General features: G+C 35.9%; 1 protein-coding gene across 1 annotated transcript in view; it reads left to right on the top strand.

The window, feature by feature from the left end:
• Positions 1 to 3231: 3231 nt before the first annotated feature.
• Positions 3232 to 21391, top strand: part of LOC107699794 (succinyl-CoA ligase [GDP-forming] subunit beta, mitochondrial) — a 124310-nt gene continuing 106150 nt past the window's right edge. Inside the window, exon 1 of the mRNA XM_016501188.1 lies at positions 3232 to 3384. Within this exon, the coding sequence (XP_016356674.1) occupies positions 3301 to 3384 (84 nt within the window). The 5' untranslated portion in view covers positions 3232 to 3300. The remainder of the gene's footprint in view (positions 3385 to 21391) is intronic.

Raw genomic sequence — 21391 nt, 5'->3', positions numbered from 1 at the left:
AAAAGACTTCAGAACCGGTTTGAGGAAGAAAAAGAGAGAGACAGAGAGAGGTAAGAGGCTTAGCGTGCTTCAGGGCTTCGGTGTTTGGAGAACCAGACTGTGAAAGGAAGGGAAATTAGGTGTCCCTCACTTTTCCCTCTTTCTCCTTTAGCTAATGAGGCCAATAGTTCCTAGCTGTCAGAGTTATACTGATGTCCAATGAGGGGGCCAGATGTTTTTGGTTTCGCAGTGCGGATCAATAAAGCTGTGTACAGGGGTTAAATACATTGATCATAAAGAGAGACAGCCTTGTGATCTAAAGCTCATGCAGGAAAGCTTCATGGCCTCCAACTGGGCTGCTTGTAAGAAAGGATGGAATGGGCCCCACCGTCCTCAGGCAGGCATTGGCTTTGGATGTTTGATACTCTTAGGCCCAGCCGAGGAGGAACTGAGAAGAAATGAAAGCAGAATCAACTACTTATGAAAGAATTCACAAGCTCTTGCACCCTGCTCACGGTGTTGAAAGCAAAGGAGGTGTTATCACTGCAGCGCAACATCTGGGGTTTTCACATCTCAAGGGAAGTTGGGCATGAAACACGTTCTCTGCAGAAAGAAAGTAGCTGGAAGATTCTCGGACTGCTCTCGAAAAATGAAAAAGACTGGAGAAATATTAGAAACAGGAACTGTGGTGTAATACCACAGTCTTACAATGGCACGGGATTGGGAACGATAGCCTGAAACGATAAATGGCATTCATGGGATCCAACCACTGTACTGGAAAAGTTTACAGTCGAAACACTTTCAAATTTAAATACAAAATGCTTCTGCAGTAAATGTGACAGCAGCATAAATGTTTGAATAAGTGCTGCATATCAATGTGGTATGAGAAGCAAAAAGCTTTGTTCGGTGGGCTGAGAAGAATCCTCGTCCTTTATTAAACATCTAAGTTCAGGTCAGCTTCATTACCATAATACAGAGCTCTTATACCATGAAACAAACATCCTCCCTCAAAAAGACAGCTTGGTCGACAGATTGAGAATATTGTGCATAGTGTGCAAGTTTTGTTTGTGTACGACGGCTGGATTTAAAAAGGTGAAACGTAAAGAATACACCACACAATGAAAATATGGATCTCTTCCCATTAAAAAGTAGCCGGAAAAGGATAGGTAATTTGTGAAATAAATCAACCTAAGCTCACTGGAAAAACATGCCTATACCTGCAACTTTGAAAAACTATAAAAAACGTAACTACCAATACAATTCACTGCAGTTTCCAGCTGAAACACCAACAACTTTTATACTTTTTTTCCCACAAAAATTATGCTAAAAATGAGATTTATAGATTAATAGAGGCATATTCTTGCATGGTTTTCTTGCACAATACCATGTTGTGATGCTAAAACTGTTTTAACATTTATAAACTAATACATTTTGATGTTTGCATCATCACATAAACAACTGCATACATACTGTTTTTCTGATGTGGTAAACTTGCTTGGTAGCCCACCTGGTACAGTATGGCACGTGTGAAGCGAAACGCTTGGGTATAAGTCTGGTAAAACACAAGTCAAAAAAAGGTATTATCTCAGGTTAACACTGTTGGTTTAGGGCAAGGTTTAGTGCAGGTGGTATGTCATTTTTAAATGCGATACATTATTAACCTTTTTGCGCCACTCACCGGACATTTCATTTCCAAACTACCATGATATTTACAACAACCAGCATAATAAAATGTTGCCAGATTCACGTTAACCTGTTTTGGATAAAACTTCCGATAAAAAACTGCTTTTAGCTAAATTTACTGGACATTTTAAAAGTGTTGCGAAACGTGCAAGAAGCAACGTAATCTGTTTGCAGAAATGTCATTGCAGGCACCTTTTTCCAATAAGCTTGGGTTGAAATAAATATATAACAGAATAAAAAAGGCAATAGTGGTTCTTCTGCCATTGCAAAATGTCAATATGTGCTGATGTGCATGTTTTGGTTTGAATGTAATGAAGGGGCAGAGGGTTGTTTATGTGACCGTAGCGTGAAAAAAAAGAATGAGGGGAGGAGAGAGACACTCATGTTCTCCAGGAGTGGTTCATCATCCTCTCTGAATGGGTTTCTGCTGACACAAATCAGTTTGAAGCAAATGTCTCTCTGTCATAATCACAGCTTTTTATGATCATTTTGCCCTTCCTGCCCTTTCACAGTGTCAGAGAGTAATGAGTGCTTTTATAGAGCTGAGAAGAGAGTGAGAAAATATAGATAGATTGTGTGTATGTATGAGAGAGAATCAAACCTCCTCCCTTTGATCAACGCAAAAGAAACACACCACCAAGTTTGGGAACCTGATATGCATCCGATCCAACCCATCAAACATCCATAAAATGATCCTACTTTTGTGTTGATCTTCTTTATCGTCTGCATTGTTTAAAAGATCATTTGATTAGTGCTGACATGATAGCATATTATATAAATATTAAATAACCTCAACACACACAAGACAAGACCCAAAGACACAAGACTAAACAGTATTCAGATGTACTCAATATTAAATAAATAAAATAGACACAAACTGTCTAACTTAATTCTTACATTTTTATATAGGCAAAGATGTCTAAATTGTATCTTTATGTTTATACTAAATTATTAAAGCCAAACAGAACGCATAAAGATGATACTTTTGGCAATAATTAATTTAGCTTTAATCATTTTCTAAATAATTTAGATAATTTATTTAGAGTTGTCTATGCATTATTTTTTTTACAGTTTATTATATTGACCAAAAAAATAAAATAAATAAATAAATCCATTATTCAACAACTATTCAATTTTTCATCCAACAATAATGACATACATTTTCTAATATGTGAGGACTTTTGCCAACAATAGAAAAATGTATTTTAGCAAAAATGAATAAATAGAAAAATTATGACAAACTAAGATGGAAGGGGATGCATTTTATTATAATAATACATTTTATTGTATTACATAAAATTTCATTATTCAACAGCTATTCAGATGTGCTTCCATAACAATATTTACATAAATGATCAAATTTATGTAATTATCTACATTTACTCAATTATCTGCACTTTATGTATACATAAGAATGTATAGAATACGTTTGTATACAACCAGATAGTTGTGTGCAAATGAACTTTTCTCCTACCGCCTATTAGGGAGGTAATGTTGCAGTGCAAATAGTCCAATCGTGTTCTTTTGTTGACTCAGGTTTCTGAAGACCTGCAATTCAACACTGCAAAAGCTAGCCAACACTCACCAGCAATCCTCACACACGCGTGTCAGCGCTACAGGACTTACTTCCGGTTCAAGATGGCGGCATCCATGGCATGTCAGGCGGCTGTGAGAGGACTCCGAGCGGCGAGCACTAAACAACTGCTTGTGAGCCGAAACCAGGTAACAGATCGCGGATCTGTACGTTTCTCCTCCAGTGCGTGATGTGACCAGCAGAAGAACGTAGTGTTGCGTGCCGCAGCTGCTGTCTGTCTGTTTACAGCGCCTGATAATGATGCATTATTCTGCACATGACAGTGAATATATGTACAAATACTCATTTAACAAGCGATACGAACAAATGCTTTAATAGAATGACACACAGACGGTCATCCAGCTCAATGCTGCTTTGGAGAATTGTTCAGTTTGCCTTATTACTTAACTTGAACCATAAACAATGTGTTTGATAACTGACGTCAGCATATAAATGTTTATTATACACAATGCATGATCTGCAATGCAGACTTTTTCAATGAATTTAGACAAAGTTTCTATTCTAAAGACTTTGTTCTGAAGTTTCTGTTCTGAAAATAAGAAATTCTACTCTTAAATACATTTTTTCTAAAGGTTCTGTCCTAAAGTTAATCTTCTGAAGATTTTGTTCTAAAGATTCTAACCAAAAAGAAGAGTCATAAGATAATAATACTGTACATCAGCTTGTATATTCTGCTATTTATAATTTCTGGAATACTGATTTCTGAAGTTGATACTTTTTAATAACATTAAATGTTTTGGGGGGCTTTTTTGCTCTTTCATAAGGTTTCACTAGAAGTGATTGTTTCTCCTTCAGGTTTGTCCTCTATTCATTCAGTCAGTGAGCAATAGGCCAGAATCACGTCCATCTGTATCAGCCTTTGACCCGTCAGTGATGAAACTTTTTCTGCTGAGCTGGCCAGTAGCAATGTGCTGTCAGTCGACGGCAAAGGTTTAAAGGTCATTTTTAATATTTATCTTATGTATACGCAGATTTCCCTGCTGTCATAATTTTTGTGTTTTCTGCAGTATAAGTATTTTTGGCCGATTGTCTTGTGGTCCTCTTTTGGTCTTGCAACATGAAGAGTTTTTTAATGTTTCCTTTGTTTGGGTGTCATTTGACTTGTGTACTGAAAGATTCCTGTGCACAAACAGACCGTAAACCAGGACAACATGACAAAGTAGATCAACTGTGAAGTTTCAATGGAAATTAATTCAGTCATATGGAAAGTCAGAGGCTATATTTTGACATTATAGAACAAAACTTTTCAAAGAACAGAAACGTTTCAAGTAGGTCATTGAATAGCTCTGAGATGCGCCTTCCATTCTGTTTTAATCCTGACTGATATCCCTAAATAGTTCGGGGGCTGTTGGCACATAAAACAAATGTGTTGGTTGTCAGAGGACAGAGGCTTGCCCTCTTTAAAGGAACAGTTCACCCAAAAGTTAAAATTTGCTGAAAACCTGCCAACCTTCAGTCCATTCAAAATGCAGATGAGTTTGTTTCCTCATCAAAGACATTTTGAAAACATCACATCTGGATATGGATAATTGTGGCGTTATCAGCTTTTTGAACTCTTATTCTGACGGCACCCATTCACTGCAGAGGATCCATTGGTGAGCAAGTGATGTAATGCTAAATTTCTACAAGTCTTCTTTAACAAAGAAACAAACTCCTCTATATCTTGGATGAAATGAGGGCCTTTTTTGGGGGGTGAACTATTTCTTTAAGAATGGTTGTTTTTGTCCCAAAACTGCACTGGAATCAGTGGAATAACCAAAGCATAAGGCATGCATACATATATTTTACTTGTAAAGAGCTGTTTTATAGGGCCCTAGAAAGGGTTTAGTTTATCCGAACCTCCATAAATGATCAGGTGTGTTGTAATGCACACTAAAATATCACCCATCTACAGGCATCTGATAATAACAGCAGCCGTAATTTAATACCAAAATTCTGTTTACACATTATTGGCTTCACAATAAACCCCTTTGAACACTACAGATGTCATGTCTGCTTCCTTCAGACATCAGTACTGTCTTAAAACAATTTTATTCTGAAATTACTTCACACACAAAGGCACAGCATCTCATAAATCTTTACGCCGCATTTGTACACAGAACAAGGCCTTTAAACATTAGACGTTCTGACTAGAAAAAGCATCTTTCCAGTGACTTTAGTTCAGACAGTCAGTTGAAGCACTGACTGACCTGATTTTGTGCCTTCAGTCGATTAATTGATTCAACTCTCAGAATGCAGCATTGATGTCATCATGAAAGTTTGCTTTTCAGTTTAAATGTATTTTTAATTAAGTTACTAAATCATTAAATACACTCAGTTTCTAATATCTGTTACTTTTTTGACCTTAGTATTATTCAGTTTGTCCCTGAGCTGGAGTTTCAAAGTTATGTAGAGGTTCTGTGCTGGAAAATGACATTGGATCAACACCAATTTAGTGTAAAGGCATCACTTCATTACTTTGTGCAGTCCACTTTGCTGCCATAAGATGTGGTTTAGTAGTGCATGCAGAGTGCTTAGATAGCATATATTTTCATTTCTGTTTGTATAATGAGATGCAACCCGCTGCAACAGGGCACAAGCCTCATCCATCTGAGAGAGGGCCTGCTGTAATGAGAAAGTACATAGTGCCAAGTGCAGTTATATTATTTATATTCAAATGACTTATTTAAGTCTTGTTTGGTATCGGGGAGAAGTGACATCTTTATGGTAATAGATCTTTAATGGATAGGTTTATCTAAGCTATTTGTAAAGATGATAAGGACCTCCAGATTGTATGTGTGAAGGTCAGAAGTAATTCAGAAAAGCATATTTTTAAAGCACTCATGTCGAGACACTAATGAGATGCAGATTGGGGCAGCTTTTTCCATTTTTCTCTGAGTTTGGACTTCTCATGTTTGGATCAAATCCATGTTTCACCATCTCCTTAGGAGTCTGGCTGCCAGCCAGTTCTTGACAACGATCAATGAGCTGTTTTTTATTAATCAGTGACTGCATACTTTGACGTTTGCACTAGTGCTGGGTAAAAAAATATCCATTTTCCGATTAATCGTGATTTTCACTTTAACGATCACAAAATCAATTGCTGAAATCCCAGGATCAATCTTTTACTCTATGCCAGTCTTAACACTTTTCACCGTCAGCGAATATACAGTACAGTTTGAAGTCGAATTTGAATGTGATTAGAAAAAAAATGAATGTGTGCTGCAAAATAATTACAAGAAAATATGTCATTCAAAAAGACTTACAAACTCAGGACATAAGCCTACTTTGCATGAGTCTGCTAAATCCTTTACTTAATTAATTAACTTACTGAATCTGTCAAGCGTAAGACCCATTTAAACCTTTTTTGTACTTTTTCACTGAAGTATATTTAATAATCTAACAGTGTTAATTACTAATTATTAGTGTTTAATTAAAGGGGTCATATGATGCGATTTCAAGTTTTCCTTTCTCTTTGGAGTGTTACAAGCTGATTGTGCATAGATAAGATCCCTGAAGTTGCAAAGACTAAAGTCTCAAATCCAAAGAGATATTCTTTATCAAAGACTCTGCCACGCCCCCCTAAACGGCTCGTTCTAACACGCCCCCACATATCTACCTCACTATGTGGAAATATTAGCATAATGCCGCCCAAATGTTCACGCAAAGAAAGAAGGCGTGGTTTCAGTAACCGCAGTTCGTGTTGAAGCAGCCATGTCAGGGAGACGCTGTGTGTTTCAGTGCGAAAGCAAAAGCACTTTATTTGGCCTTCCGAAAGTAGATGCATTTAGGAATCTTTAAGATTACTTACAACAGAACAGCAATGCATTTTATGAACGACCGTTTCGTGAACCTAGGAGAGGAGGTAATTCTTTGAAAAATAATGTGTTTTTTGAACATTAAAGCATGTCAACATATTCTGTTACACCAAATACACAAAATAATGATCTTTAAAAAAGCATCATATGACCCCTTTAAGTGAACTTTACATCATACTTTAAGCAAAAGGTCTAAAAGTGTAATTTGTTTTGTGAATCAGACTGGTTGAGCTCCATGTGTTTTATTCACTAAAAAGAGCCGGTTAATAAGAGTCATTTGTTCATGAAGCAGATTATACTGTAGTAATATTTTGCTATATAATATTACAAATAATAATACTTTAATACTATGCAATAAATGCAATAACTTTTTCATACTTTAAAGGTTCTCTGTATAATTAACCTCAATACCTTAGAGAGAATTTCTTCTGTTGGTAAGCAAAATAAACATGTGACTGAAATAGACCCGTATTAATCAGAATCGATTTAATCAAATCTGAATTGACTTGAGAGCTAGTGAATCAGAATTGGATTGAATTGGGAAATTTGTATAGATACCAGCCCTTAGTTTGCTTGAGTCGTCTCACAGAACTGCAGACTTTTTTTTTTTCTTTCTCGTGCCTGAGGTTTTACAGAATCTATTTTTTTTTTCTTTTGGACTTTTACCACAGAGACAAGAGGCAGTGATTAGCCAGCTGCCAGTCCGCTGTAGTGGAGCTCAGGAGCTGTGACTGGCAGGTAGGTATCACGGCAATTCACTCCCATCTTTTATGACAGCTCGAAAATTAGAGATGGCTTGTCAGTGACAATGGCAAAAAAAGAGAGATGGATTTAAGACAGGCGATGGCCGATAACGCCAACGCCGCCTCAGAAATTCCTGTCTGGACCTAGAGATAATCCCAGAGCTGTTTTCTCCAGCACAGCCCTCACCGCACCAAGGCCGCATCTCTAAACTTAAAGGAACATTTGCCGCTGCGTTCCTTCTTTAGGGCGGGGAAAAATCTTTACGCAAAGATTGAAGACGTCAAAGCTAATTCGCCTCACAGTGCTGCAGCAGCTTGAAAAGCTCGACTGGAGTGTCGAAACAGAACCAGGGGAGTCTGCTGGAAGAGGCTGCTTGTTGAATATTTTAAACGAGGGGTGGGAGGGTGCGACTCCTCTGGTGCAAGAACTTCAAACAGCAGGCGTCTCTCCCATCTGTCCACAGTGAGAACGCATTTACATTTCCTGGCCGCCAGGGATACAGTAGAGCAAGTTTGCTGTAACCGGATTTAAATATCATTTCGCCAAGGTTAATAGCCATTTCTGTTGCTCATGAGGGCTGTTTAGGCTTTTTCAATAATTTAGGAAGGCGGCAATCATTTAGAGTTCTGTCGGCAGCCGTTTGAAGGAGAGGTGCCTCTTTTGAACACTCCTTTGGGACTCGTATTCCGGTCCATTTGGGATAATTCTTCTTTAATGATGATTATGATGAGGTGGTATTTAGTGTTACAGAAAATTAAAAGTTGTTATACAATAACTGCTGTGCCAATGACTTTTGTCTGTCTAGCTTGATAGTTATTCAGTTGGTTTGTGTTCCCAAGGATGTCCAAAGGCTAATTTTTAAAAGATGAAGAGCATTTTAAACATTTTATTAAAGTTCACTAAATATTCAAATTCTGTCATTAATACTCATGTTGTTACAAACTTGTATCACTTTGTTCTTACATTCAACACAAAAGGAGAAATTCTGGTCAAACAAGCACTCTAAAAGTCACAAAAGTATTATTTGTGTGAAAAATAGACCGACAGTTATGTTGTTGTTAAAGGAGCCACAGCGACTGGATCATTGAGTGAGTTGAACTTGCGGACCAGATTACTCAAGATTCATGAATAATTCAAACCAGTTTTAGTTGACCAAATCAGCAGATGCATTGATTCAGTGCTGCTTCTCCCACCAATGCACTGAGATCTAAAGTGAATTTCAAAATAAATCACATAACTAATTTTGAGATAGAGATAAATAATTTTAATTCCTGCTTGCTTCTAACACAAAAATGTGATATGGCAAATGATCCTTCAGAAATCATTCTAATATGCTGATTTGGTGCTCAGATATTAATAATGGTTATTTTTATTATTATCAATGTTGATAAAGTTCAATGAATACCATATATTTGAAACAGAAATTTTAAATGTCCATTTTTTCTTCTTTTTTTTTTATCTTACTTAACCTTGTAATCTGACTTACACTACCATTTAAATGTTTCCACAAAAGTATGAAGCAGCTGTTTTCAACATTGCTAATAATACAAATGTTTCTTGAGCAGTAAATCAGCATAATAGAATGATTTCTGGAGGTTCATGTGACCCTTCAGAAAGGCTCCACTTTTATGGAACTTTTGCATCCTTTATGAAGCTTGAAAGCTCCAGTTCTTTGAAAGTTCATTGCAATTGCAATTAGAAAAGAGTATGTTCCACAGAGAGAGAGAAAAAAAAAAAAAAAGAACTCAAATGGGTTTGGAACAACACCGAGGTGAGTAAATAAGTGAATTCCTTTTATAAAATCATATTATGAACGATTCAGTGCCCACTTCTATTTGTCCACAGACTTGACCTCACTCCTCCAGACCTCTCTCCTCCGAATGATGTTCCTTATTGGCTATGCTAATTGCTAAATTCATATCTGCAGAGAGTTTCCTTCACCTTCAGCCCGTGTCTGTCTTTAGGAGATTAAGGCAAAAGCATATCCCATGATGCAAATCTCTGCGATCTAAATCCTTTGGCATGCTCTGCTGACTCCCCCTAACTCAGCTCTGCTAACACACACACGTCATGGCCTAACGGAGCCCTCTTGTCAACTTGTCAAAGGCTGCTGCTCAGCCAGTGCCCATCTGACCTTGCTGAACAGAAGTCAAAAAGAGCTGACAGCATTTAGAGGTCACAAATGAACTTTATTTGACTTTTCCCTAGCACACATTAATTAAATTATTGCTTCGTTATCCAACATTGTGACTTCGAAGAAATATTGATGTTCTAAATTAAAATCGTTTCACCATTTGTTCCTGTAAACACGACATTTGTCTAATTATTTCTCAATTTCTCTAATGCGCAAATGCTAAAACTATGGAAATACACCTTATTAAATCTTTTAATTATCTCAGACGATCTTACAGTAATGAACCCTGATTTATCAACAGCATTTTATTAGCGCCACTGTTTCGTTGATTGGGACTATTTTAACATTGGTATTGTATTATTCATGATAAATGGCAGCTATCATTTCTGAATAAAGTAAAGCAATTAGTTGCAATCAGGAATGGGAAAATGTGTTAATTTCTTAAATCAAAACGCCCCTCAAGGATTCCGCAAGTTAATTAAATGTGAGGCCATTTGGAGGTGCTAATTAAGAAGAGTCATTTCAAAGGGTTTAGAGCAGAGCTATGACTAGTAATGAGGATTTTAACCCCTGGAGACTGCTGGCCTGTGACTGCGCTGTGAAGGATCCGATACAGTCGACCGGGCCGCTCCTTAAACACTGTTTGTCGAAACATCAGATGCTGATAATTAGGGAAAGAATTAACATATAACGTTAGTTATATATATATATAACCAAGTTGGTCCGGGTGGTTTACTATGCGACTAGAAATGTGTAACAGGTAGAAACCTCGTTATGTTATGTTATGTTATTCGACAAATAGTACATAACTTATTGATTTGTTTTCTCTTTCTAACTGAAGTATACTTTTAATTTGTTTTATTAAAAAAAAAAAAAACCAACACCCGAAATGCAAACTTTATTTCTGTTTTTAAAGAATCTGAAGATTTGAAGCATTAGATGCTGATAATTAGGGAAAGAATTAACATATAATGCTGAGGAGGTCCAAGAGGTTTTTCTGTGCGACTAGATACGTGTAACAGGTAGAGGTAATTCGGAGGTTTTTATTTGTACTTTTTTTTTTGTACAGATTGTTCATTCAATTAAATTTTTCAATTCAATTCAAGTTTATTTGTACAGCACTTTTCACGATACAAATCATTGCAAAGCAACTTTACAGCAAATTAAGTTTCTACAATATTTAGTGGTAGCTTATCAGTGGTGACTGTCAAGTCAAGTCACCTTTATTTATATAGCGCTTTTAACAATACAGATTGTGTCAAAGCAACTGAACAGCATTAATTAGGAAAATAGTGTGTCAATAATGCAAAATGACAATGCTAGCGGGCTATATGCTAATAGCGGACTCGGGAAGTCAAAAATAGAACTAGTGATAACAAGGCGCTCTGATTGTTTTTGTTGTAGAATACGATAGGGGATATATTCACACGTTATATAAACGAAAATGATGGTGTATAAAATTGAGTTTAAGATAAAAAAAAATTAGACGACAAATAATTAACTTGACGGAGCTCAAACTCAAAACACACGGCAGCAACAAACAGGAAGTCTTCATTTTATGAATAATCATTTTATGAATAAACAAAGTTCCTTTGTGACTTTAAAGTAACTAAATTATCATAAAATAGAATGGGGTTGAATTTTCAGGAAACATATCTGATAGCTTTTGTTATATTTACCAGCATTATTTTAGCATTATTTATATACTAATTCAAGTAATTATTAATATTTTGAATTGGGAATACAGTAGGTTTTGAATGTAAATTATGCAGTGATTATACAAACGATATATGCATTTTTAATTTTTGATGCCATGGAAATGCATGAAAAATGATCTCTCTAGTTTAATGTTTTTATTATGCACAATGAAACAGCATTGCCCTCTGAAAGACCTCAAGAAACGCTCTCATAAGCCCGTCCTCAGAAAATCTTCTTGTTTGAGCTCCTAAGCTCCTAAGCTCCTCTTGCTTCTCTCGGAAGAATTGGATTGGTCAATACAGATTTGTAAATATCCCCTCATGAATATGCGGAGGTAAAAACCTATTTTCCCCAGTGAGGACAGCAGTTGTGTTGCTTAATTTTCTTTTCTTTTTGTCTTTCTTCAAGAACTGTTTTAGGAATCAGTCCTTCATCGACTTATGATTTCCATTCTCTCTGTCTGGCTGGTGGAGCAGCCTAATGTCTAAGTCATGCTAATGTTGAGGGCAGACTAATATAGTGTACTAAATGTAGTCTCCATTGACTTACTGTCTGGGTCTTTGGCACATTGAGTAATTCTGTAATATTTGTGCCTGTTTGTAAAATCCGTGAAAACCCCAGCAGATTTCACGTTTAGTGGATGAGTGATTAAATGTGATTCCTCTCTTGTGGTTTAGTAAAGACGAATGTTGATTTCTTTCTTTCTTGTTTTCTTTTGCATAGTGATTGTGTCTCATCCATGAGCTAGATGCTTGAACATGTCCTCCTGAGTTACTCTAACACTTCATGTCTGTCTGGCAAGAAGCCATGAGATCGGATCTCTAAGCAGCTGCTTGCGTTCAGTTTAGATGAGTTTGTTTCTTCATGGGAACAGATTTGGAAAAAATAACATTACATCACTTGCTCACCAATGGATCCTCTGCAGTCAATGGGTGCCGTCGGAATAAGAGTCCAAACAGCTGACCACATTAACATCAAGATAGCATCTAGTAAAGTGAAAAACTGTATGTTTGTAAGGTGTTTTAACTAAGGATTTGTTTTTTTTTACAAACATGCAGCTTTTCACTGCACAAGATGTTAATGGATGGACTGGAGTGGTGTGATTACTTGTGAAATGCAACATTTCTCCAAATCTGTTTTTAATGAAGAAACAAACTCGTCTACATCTTACTACATCTAATATTTCTAAACTATTTACAATGACTTATTGTAGTTTTTAGTGTTTTTAATTTATTTAGACAACAGTTTAGAATTGTAATATTGGCCATTTGTTGGTTATTGGCCATAACATCATAATAAGTATCTGTATCAACTAGAATTGTAATATTCGGTATATGCATCCCTAAATATTAAATAATAATAGTGATTCACAATGTATCCATGATAATACCAGTAGCTGTCATTATTGGAAACAGCAGTATTGCTGTGTGTTTAAGCTGTTGGGAACGTTTTGTGTTGGTTTGATTTAGTTTGCAGTTCAACCGGTTTTATTTATTTTTTTTATTGTAAATTGGACCTGCAGTGGGGGAAAAAAAATGCTAAACAAAATAATTTTGTAATTTCATAAGTAGTGGTTATCTGTATCAGCCAAAAATCCTTGCAATGCATATCATTACATACTTTTCATGATCCAGTCACATCCAGATGCATAAAAGCCTCATCCTACAAACATCCTGTTTTACTTGAAAATGTTGGTATTGAAGTTAAATATGTTGCAAATGTTTTTTGCAGTTGGTTGTCTTTAACATACAGTATGGTGGCATTTCAAACTCACTGTTTACTTGCACCCCACTCCACATTTTATACACACACCACCCAAACACAATTCAAAATGCTGTTTTTTTTTCTTATCTATCACAGCTGATGAGAAGCAGTGCAGGTATCAGAATAGGGTTATAAGAGCAATGACAAGAGCAGCAGACCCTTTCTCGCACCTTGCTTTGTCTGAAGTGTGTACGTATTACCTTCATATATCCAGCTGGATTAGCAGCATAGACCTCGTCATCACTGCAGTGCAGTGGCCTATTCTTTCCAATGGAGTATTACACACTCAAATCTGAATAAGTAGATCTGTGATCCACCATGACAAAGTGTGCCAGATGCACAAATATAGTTTCATCACACTTTTCTTTAGCTGTTAATTAAACAAACAAACAAACAAAAAAATAATGTAAACACTGTGATTGCATATCATACACTTCATTACTTTGATCAAAAACATTATCAAGAAAAGGCTCTACAACCTTAAATTTGTGCCCGACTTTTTAAAGTTGATGTGAGGGCCTTACAGAGCATCTGCTATCTTGTGGAATTTGATGCAACTGCTGCCACAGCTTTCCTTCGTCCTTTCACCTTTGTGAGGACAACGATAAGTCAAGATCTGCTGTGGGCCACCATGTCCTTAAGAGACATCTGGCCTCCCAGAGGATCCAGAGAAGCTGTTTCTTTCGATGCTAATAAAGGATAGAAACGTGCAAATGTTTCTGTTTAGGTCAGGTGAGAATAAGGTCATTTTTGGATTGTGGGGTTAGTCCGCTTTTATGTGGCTCAGATGTTCTCCAAGTAGGGTGGAGTGGTGTGGCCTACTGGATAAAGTTTAGGGTGTTAGTTTACCCCCAGATTAAAATTCTGTCATCATTTACTCACCCTCGTGTCATTCCAAACCTGTATGACTTCATTCTTCTGTGGAACACTTTGAAGAACTGTTTTTGTCCATTAAATGAAAGTCAGTGGTGTCCAAAAACATCATTGTTTTTGTATAGACAGAAGCCACTGAGACATTCTTCAAAATATCTTATTTAATGAAGAAATAAAGTCATGCAGGTTTGGAACAACATGAGGGTGAATAAAATGATTGCAGAATAGGTGAGCTATCCCTTTAAGGCTCCACTGTTTGCTTTCCCATTGGTTGTTTCTGAAATCCTTGACTACGTACTACTTGCTTAGTATTGGCTAAAACTGATGGATTGCTAACAGTGTCTCAACTCTCTGAATCATTCAGTCAAGGTTTAGGGCTCTTTAAGCGCTTCCCGGCTTTTATCACAAAACTAATCTTGTTTGTTGACCTAGTTGTTGACCTGAAAAATCTCCTTCCCTGTATTTTTTTTGCTTTGGGAAGTAGCCTAAAAAAAAGGCCTTAAAAAAAAAAAAAGACCATAAAATAAGACCAGAAGATATATAAATGGTTATATTAATGCTCATATTAGTATTTTTAAAATTAATTTTACAGTACTTTATTACTTTTTGATGATTATTATTGTTATTTTTACTTTTTTTTTTTTTTTCAGATATCATAGATAAATATAGAGAAAATGTTCAAGAATACAAACATTGTGTTAAAACGAGCACCTTAATTTTATTTTTTTTGTTTAAACTTTTTAACTGATTTATGGTGACATTTCGGTGTTACCCTGTGGCCTGGTTGGTTAGAGGGAGACAGACTTGCGTCAACAACGTTGGTAGTGCAAGGAAGCATCACAGCGTGCACACAAACAGATTGTGTGTAACCAACCTGAAACAGAACAGTGTGCTAAGACATGGCTTTAAAAGTTTAACTAATATAACTTCACACAGCATCTTTAAACACGGTTTAATTAATTACCTGAGGCATTAAAGTAATTAACATTCTCTTAAAACTATTAACGCTTGTATTTACAGTGACACTGAATGATGAGAGCTGAGGATGATAAAATTAGGACTGATTTGAGCAGTTGAATGGTTTTAATCCAGAATGACTTGTGAGAGGAAATAGAGAATTACATTTTTATCCCATTCTTTGACATTTAACAATTACAGCAGAATGTCATGGTTGTCGCTTTAATTCTCTGAATTTGAAAATATTGACTATTCGTTGGAAAAAGTTCAGAAATAGGGATTTATGTAGGTGGCGCTGAGCTTTTGTTGCTGTAAAATTGTTGCTTTGAATTGTGTTTGGATTTTGCTGTCAGTTGATATGTTAAAACATTTTGACATTTTAGCTTAAAGGGCAACAGTATTTCGCATATCACATATATAGTAAGTTGTCACATTATACTATAGCTTGCTATGGAAGCCCATTTCCACCACAGAGAAAAAAAAAGAAAAATCACGCTTCGATTTACAATAAGTCATAAATATGAAATAAAATGAGATGGAAAAAGAATCAAAATCATGAGATTAAGAAGTACAAAATAATGATATAAAAACAATTGTCAAGTCATAATTATGACATAAAAAGGCCATTTTTACATCACAATTTTATCTAAATTTCAGAATTTCAACTTCAATGCTTAGTATGTAAATTTTAACTTCTTATCTCATAATTATTAATTTTTTATGTCAATTTCAACTTGCCGCATAATTATGACATATCAACTCATGATTTTGACATTTTACGCCATAAGTGATTTACCAAAGCATGAGTTTTTTTATTATTATTTTTTCTTTCTTGTGTGGTGGAAATATGTTTCCATAGATGTATAGATGTTTTAACTAACTACATTACTACATACTTATTTACTTTTATTTGTTTGTTTGTTTGTTTTTTACATGAGTACATCAGTGCATCTATTCTATTCTATTGCATTTCTCTCTCTCTGCGATTTATCGTGCAGCCCTAATATATATATATATATATATATGTATGTATGTATGTTTCTGTATATTTGAGCTTTCAGCTGCATATGTGTTTGTGGGTGTAGAAAGCTGTTCATTTATGTGTGTGTGTTGGTATTTAACTGGTGGTGTCTCCAGAGTGCTGATGAAGATAATTACTGTTGAGGCAGAGTCTCAGGGGAGATCAGACACCTGCCGCCCCCCTCTCACCGCCTCCTCCTGGAGCTCAGCGCTCGCGCCCCTGACGCCCACCTCCCGGTTCGGATGCACCGCAACCTCCCTTTGCCCTTGAGTGAACTGATAACCTGTACAGCTACAAAGTGGGCTCCTGCTAAATTTAGCGAGAAGGGGGAAAATAAAACAATTACCGCTAACATTTGCAAAGAGGTTGCCATGGAGCTCTTTTAGCACTTCCACAGTCTGGTTAATCAAGCGGGGCCGGAACCGGGAACGCCGATAACACCTGACAGACAGAAACAGAAAAATATAACTGTTAGGCAAATATCATCTCCTCAGATCAAGACATTTGATATTTTTAAACTTATAATTCTCTCATTAGACTCCGGATTTAGATGTTCATACACCTGACACTTGGTATGCTACATTGCTTTTCTTGTCTTTGAATGACAAAGGGCTGTGAATCTGAGGATGGTTTGGGAGACAGATTTGAGAGCCCGGGTGCTCTGTTCGGTGCCTGATTAGAAATTTACAGCCGCTTTAAATGCTTAAGTTCTTTAAGTCGGGTGAATTCTTATTGACTAAATTTTTTTATCAATTATCAGTTAGAAAAATCATTCTAAAAAGTGATTCGAATTATATCATTCCTCTGTGATATTGTTATATTTGTGGTGTGGACTTTCCTATTCTCAAAGAATTTGAAGAATTATTAGAAAGGAAAACTTGAAATCGCATCATATGACCCCTTTAACAGTTTATAGTTGTAGTTGTTGTATTTATCAACCTTGGTGTGAAAACGTCATAATTAAGTTCCATATGTTGACATTATATAGCAATTGCTAACACAAAATTATAAGGAACAACACTTTCAAAGCATCTGTTAATCTTGGTTAATGCTAATTTCTACATATACATTTTTAACATGTAAAGTCTTTTAACGTAAAAAAAAAACAAATTAAAAAGAACAAGAGTGAATATAAATATATATATATATATATATATATATTATTGTTAGTTCTTCATACCTGTGAATTACCTTGAGTAATTGTGTATTTAGTCTTAATCATGAAAATGTTGACTTATGAATTGTGTACCACATATCACACTATTACTAATGCAAAAAAAGAAAAAAAAAAATTTTTTTTTTTCATTTAGTTGTCAGGCCTGTTAGCTTAGCATAGTGCTAACAAGTTACATGCTACAGAATCAATCGATGAACACTTTTAATTCAGCTCTTGCTCACCTCAAGTTGTTGAACTCCTTTTTTCTTTTTCTCCTGAAAGAACAGTCAACCCTTATAGGATTGTCTCTCTCTCCGGCTCGCATGTTTCTTTATTAATATTCATTTTCGGAAGTTTATTCATGTAAAGCACACTTTATGTTTATTGCTGATGCAATGAAGCATAATCTTTTGAGAAAACAGCACTGATTTCCCATATTAATTAATAAAAAGCAGTGAACCATAACCCCATTGTGCCCTAGACGGTCAGAAAATAAACCCTCATCTGTGAAGTCTAAATAAAATCCTTCAGCTATGTGGCTAACTGAAGGTAAATGTTGCTCTGTCTGTCAGTGCACACGTTATATATCAGCATGTTACCATGCTACGCAAAGAATCAGAAATTTCTCAGGTTATCTGCAACTTTTTTGTCATAAATATGACATAGAAAAAGTACTAAAGTGCACAAAAGGCATAGTTTCATGTGTGAGGCAGCTTTATTACCCGATGTCCTTTCTCTGAACCTTTCATAAGTTGCTATGTTAACAACAGCTAGCTTGTACAACAGGGAGCTGTTTCCAGTTTTAAATATGACGGTATCCGCCCCCATACAGAGGTAAAAATATACATCGAATGATACACCATGGCTATTATGAATGACCCTCAGAGGACTCAGCAGATGCTAACCATGAAAATAATACCTTTCTGTGGAAAAAGCCATTTTCAATAGCTGACAATGGTATTGTGTACTTCAGTATGCTTAGGAGCATACTTAGATTTTCGTTGACGCATTATGCATTTTTATATATTTATATATAAGCATACTGAAGTACACTTAACCATTGCTTTATATAATATTTAAATCAATTATTGTTATTCTTTAACACACACACACACACACACACACACACACACACACAACACACACACACACACACACACACACACACACACACACACACACACACACACACACACACACACACACACACATATATATATATATATATATATATATATATATATATATATGTGTGTGTGTGTATATGTTATGAAATATAGTATGTCAACCAAGATCTTTCAATATTAACAATAATTAAATAATCAGATTAAATATTTAAATTACATTATTAATATTTAGTATTTTTTAGTTATTATAAAATGTAAATAGTTAAGTAAACAAGTAAAATATACATAATATGCAAAATATAAATATGAAAAAGTAAAAATGTAAATGCAATAATTATGTATTAAATATATTCATAATAACATATGTATATATGATGTATTATGTGTGATTCAAATATTATATCAATATTTATTAATATCAATGATTTTTTCATTATAAAAATAAATATTTAAAAATAAATTGTACTAAATATTATATTTGACTTTTTTCAATGTAATTAAAATAAAAAAATAAAAACAATATCACTATACTATACGGTCTCAAAATACATATACCACTGTACCTTTTGGCACTTTATTCATTAGTGATTGTTTAGAAATTGGTTCCACATTATACTGATAATAGTCTCATATTCTGTGCTTACTGAAAAAGTGAAGAGTTATTGTACAACGCATACATTGTCAGGAAATTATTCCAATATAAAAGTTCTGACTAAACTTAGCAATCGAATCCTTTCGTGATCTATTTTCTTTCATGAGAAATGTGCTGTGAGCACAAAATGCAATGGTATGATGAATCATAGTTTATTTAGTTCAGTGTAGCCAAGCACAGTCAAAGCGCGCTGTGATGTATAGTAGTGAAATGATGAAATGCAGGTGTTGAGAATGAGAGTAGTGAATCATCGGCCTCTTATCAAAGAGCAAGTGATGAAGTTAGTGAGTGGATTGAAGACATGTTTCTGGCTTTCTTTCTCTCTCTCTCAGGTTCTGTTCCAAATGGCACACTTCATGTGGACTTGAGGTCTAGCGGACATTTATGAAATCCACAAGACAATGGAGTGAGTGTCCAAATTGTCATTTTAGACTCAAAACTGTGCTCCCAAGTGCCTCCTGTGGACTTCATGGGCTTGAGTGAGCAAAGGCCTCAAGAAAGCTAGTCCACATGGACAGTACGTTTCCATGCTTGGAAATTCTAAGTGTAGACTTATAGAATGCACTGTTAAAAGTGTGCACTATAATTGTGTCCACTTCTGAGTGTATACTTTTGTCCTTGTGCACTTTTTTTGGTTTTCAATTCCACTTCAATTGTAAGCATTTGAGACAAGTCCTATATTACGCCCCCATAGTGTGCACTTCTACGTGTGCTTCTGTAGTATTTGAATTTTGAGTGTATACTTCCAAAGTGTACACATCTTGTAGCCTTTAATAGAGTGCAGTTCTGATGTGTTTCATTAGTATACAATTCTGAGTCTGAGTTTTGTAGAATTCCCTTTTATATGTACTTCCATAGCGTGTGCGTCACCATAGGTGTTTAGATTTCACATCAACCAATGTATACTTCTGTAGTATGCACTTCTGAGTGTACCCTTCAGTGCTCTTCCACAGCCAGGCAGCTTTGGTGGGCACCCTCATTATTCTCCATTGAGACATATAGACGCTCAATTAGCAGAAGCCATAGAGAGTTGTTCAAAAGCACAACTTAATAAGGTACTTAACTGCATTAAGCACTGCGCTGCTCTGATAACCTGTTTTACTCTCATTCTATAGTGGTGAATAATGGGATATTGTCTATTTAATGAGTGTCTTATGGGCTGTTAACTATCACATCCAATGTTCATCAAAGGACGTGATCATGAATGCGTGTGAATATTAACCTAGTGCCGAGCTGCAATGATTAGAAATCTTTGCCTGAATGTAAGACAAGACATGAATGGTCTTGAAGATGCTTTATTACAGTTGATGTCTGTTGTGAAATGACTTCAAAGACCTGCCTGAAAAAATTAATCCAACTGTTTATTCATGGTAGGTCGGACGGAACAGTATGATGGTATATCCCACATGACAGTAGAGGTGTGTCAATGTGCCAGTTGAAATTTGGTCTAGTCTCTGATCTGTCAAATATATAATGACATATTGTGACACAGTTTGACTCTAGGTTCACATACAAAAGAGTAACGTTACTGTGTTTTTAGTACATATATGCCATGGTACTAGCATATTTTTTTGACGTGTACCATGTTCCATGGTATTTTGGAAGTACGTTGGAGTACCATGCAAATAGCATGAGATATGAATTTCAGTGCTATTGTATGTATCAAAATACCATGGTATTACCATCTGATACCATAGCATGAAAAACATGCAACATCTGCATGAAATACTACTATGTATTGTTTACTAACTGTAAGTTCATCTGCTTCAAGAACAATGCTGTTATTACGTCACTTGTGAGAAATGTCATGTTGCTTTTAAGTTGCTAAACGATTTTACTGATAAAATCGTCAGAGCAGCGCTGACAACACGTTTCTGTGCACGTGTGTTTCCGTGTGTGCGAGTGTTCATACTGTGTGTGAGTTTGTATGGGAGAGAGAGAGAAGGAGAAAGAGAGTATAGACTTGATCGGTGTCGCGTCGTAGCTGTGTGGGCAGAGTCGGCGTGGGGGAAAACAGTCCTTTCCCCCTCATTGGAAAAGCATGGTGTTGACTCAGAATGGCCTACATAAAATAATTTCTGCCACTCGACAAAGCAACATACGCATAAAAACTGAGCCGCATTGGGTCGGACTGTCCGTACGGTATCTGTGACTGGACAAATGACCCAACGGAATGGCCAGAGGTGTCGTTTCCCGACATTTTTTGTTACCT

Source organism: Sinocyclocheilus anshuiensis, unplaced genomic scaffold, assembly GCF_001515605.1.
Source record: "Sinocyclocheilus anshuiensis isolate Anshui unplaced genomic scaffold, SAMN03320099.WGS_v1.1 scaffold951, whole genome shotgun sequence".
In the NCBI taxonomy this organism is placed as follows: domain Eukaryota; kingdom Metazoa; phylum Chordata; class Actinopteri; order Cypriniformes; family Cyprinidae; genus Sinocyclocheilus; species Sinocyclocheilus anshuiensis.
The sequence above is the reverse complement of the archived record's forward strand: the minus strand, read 5'-3'. Positions and strand labels throughout refer to the sequence as shown.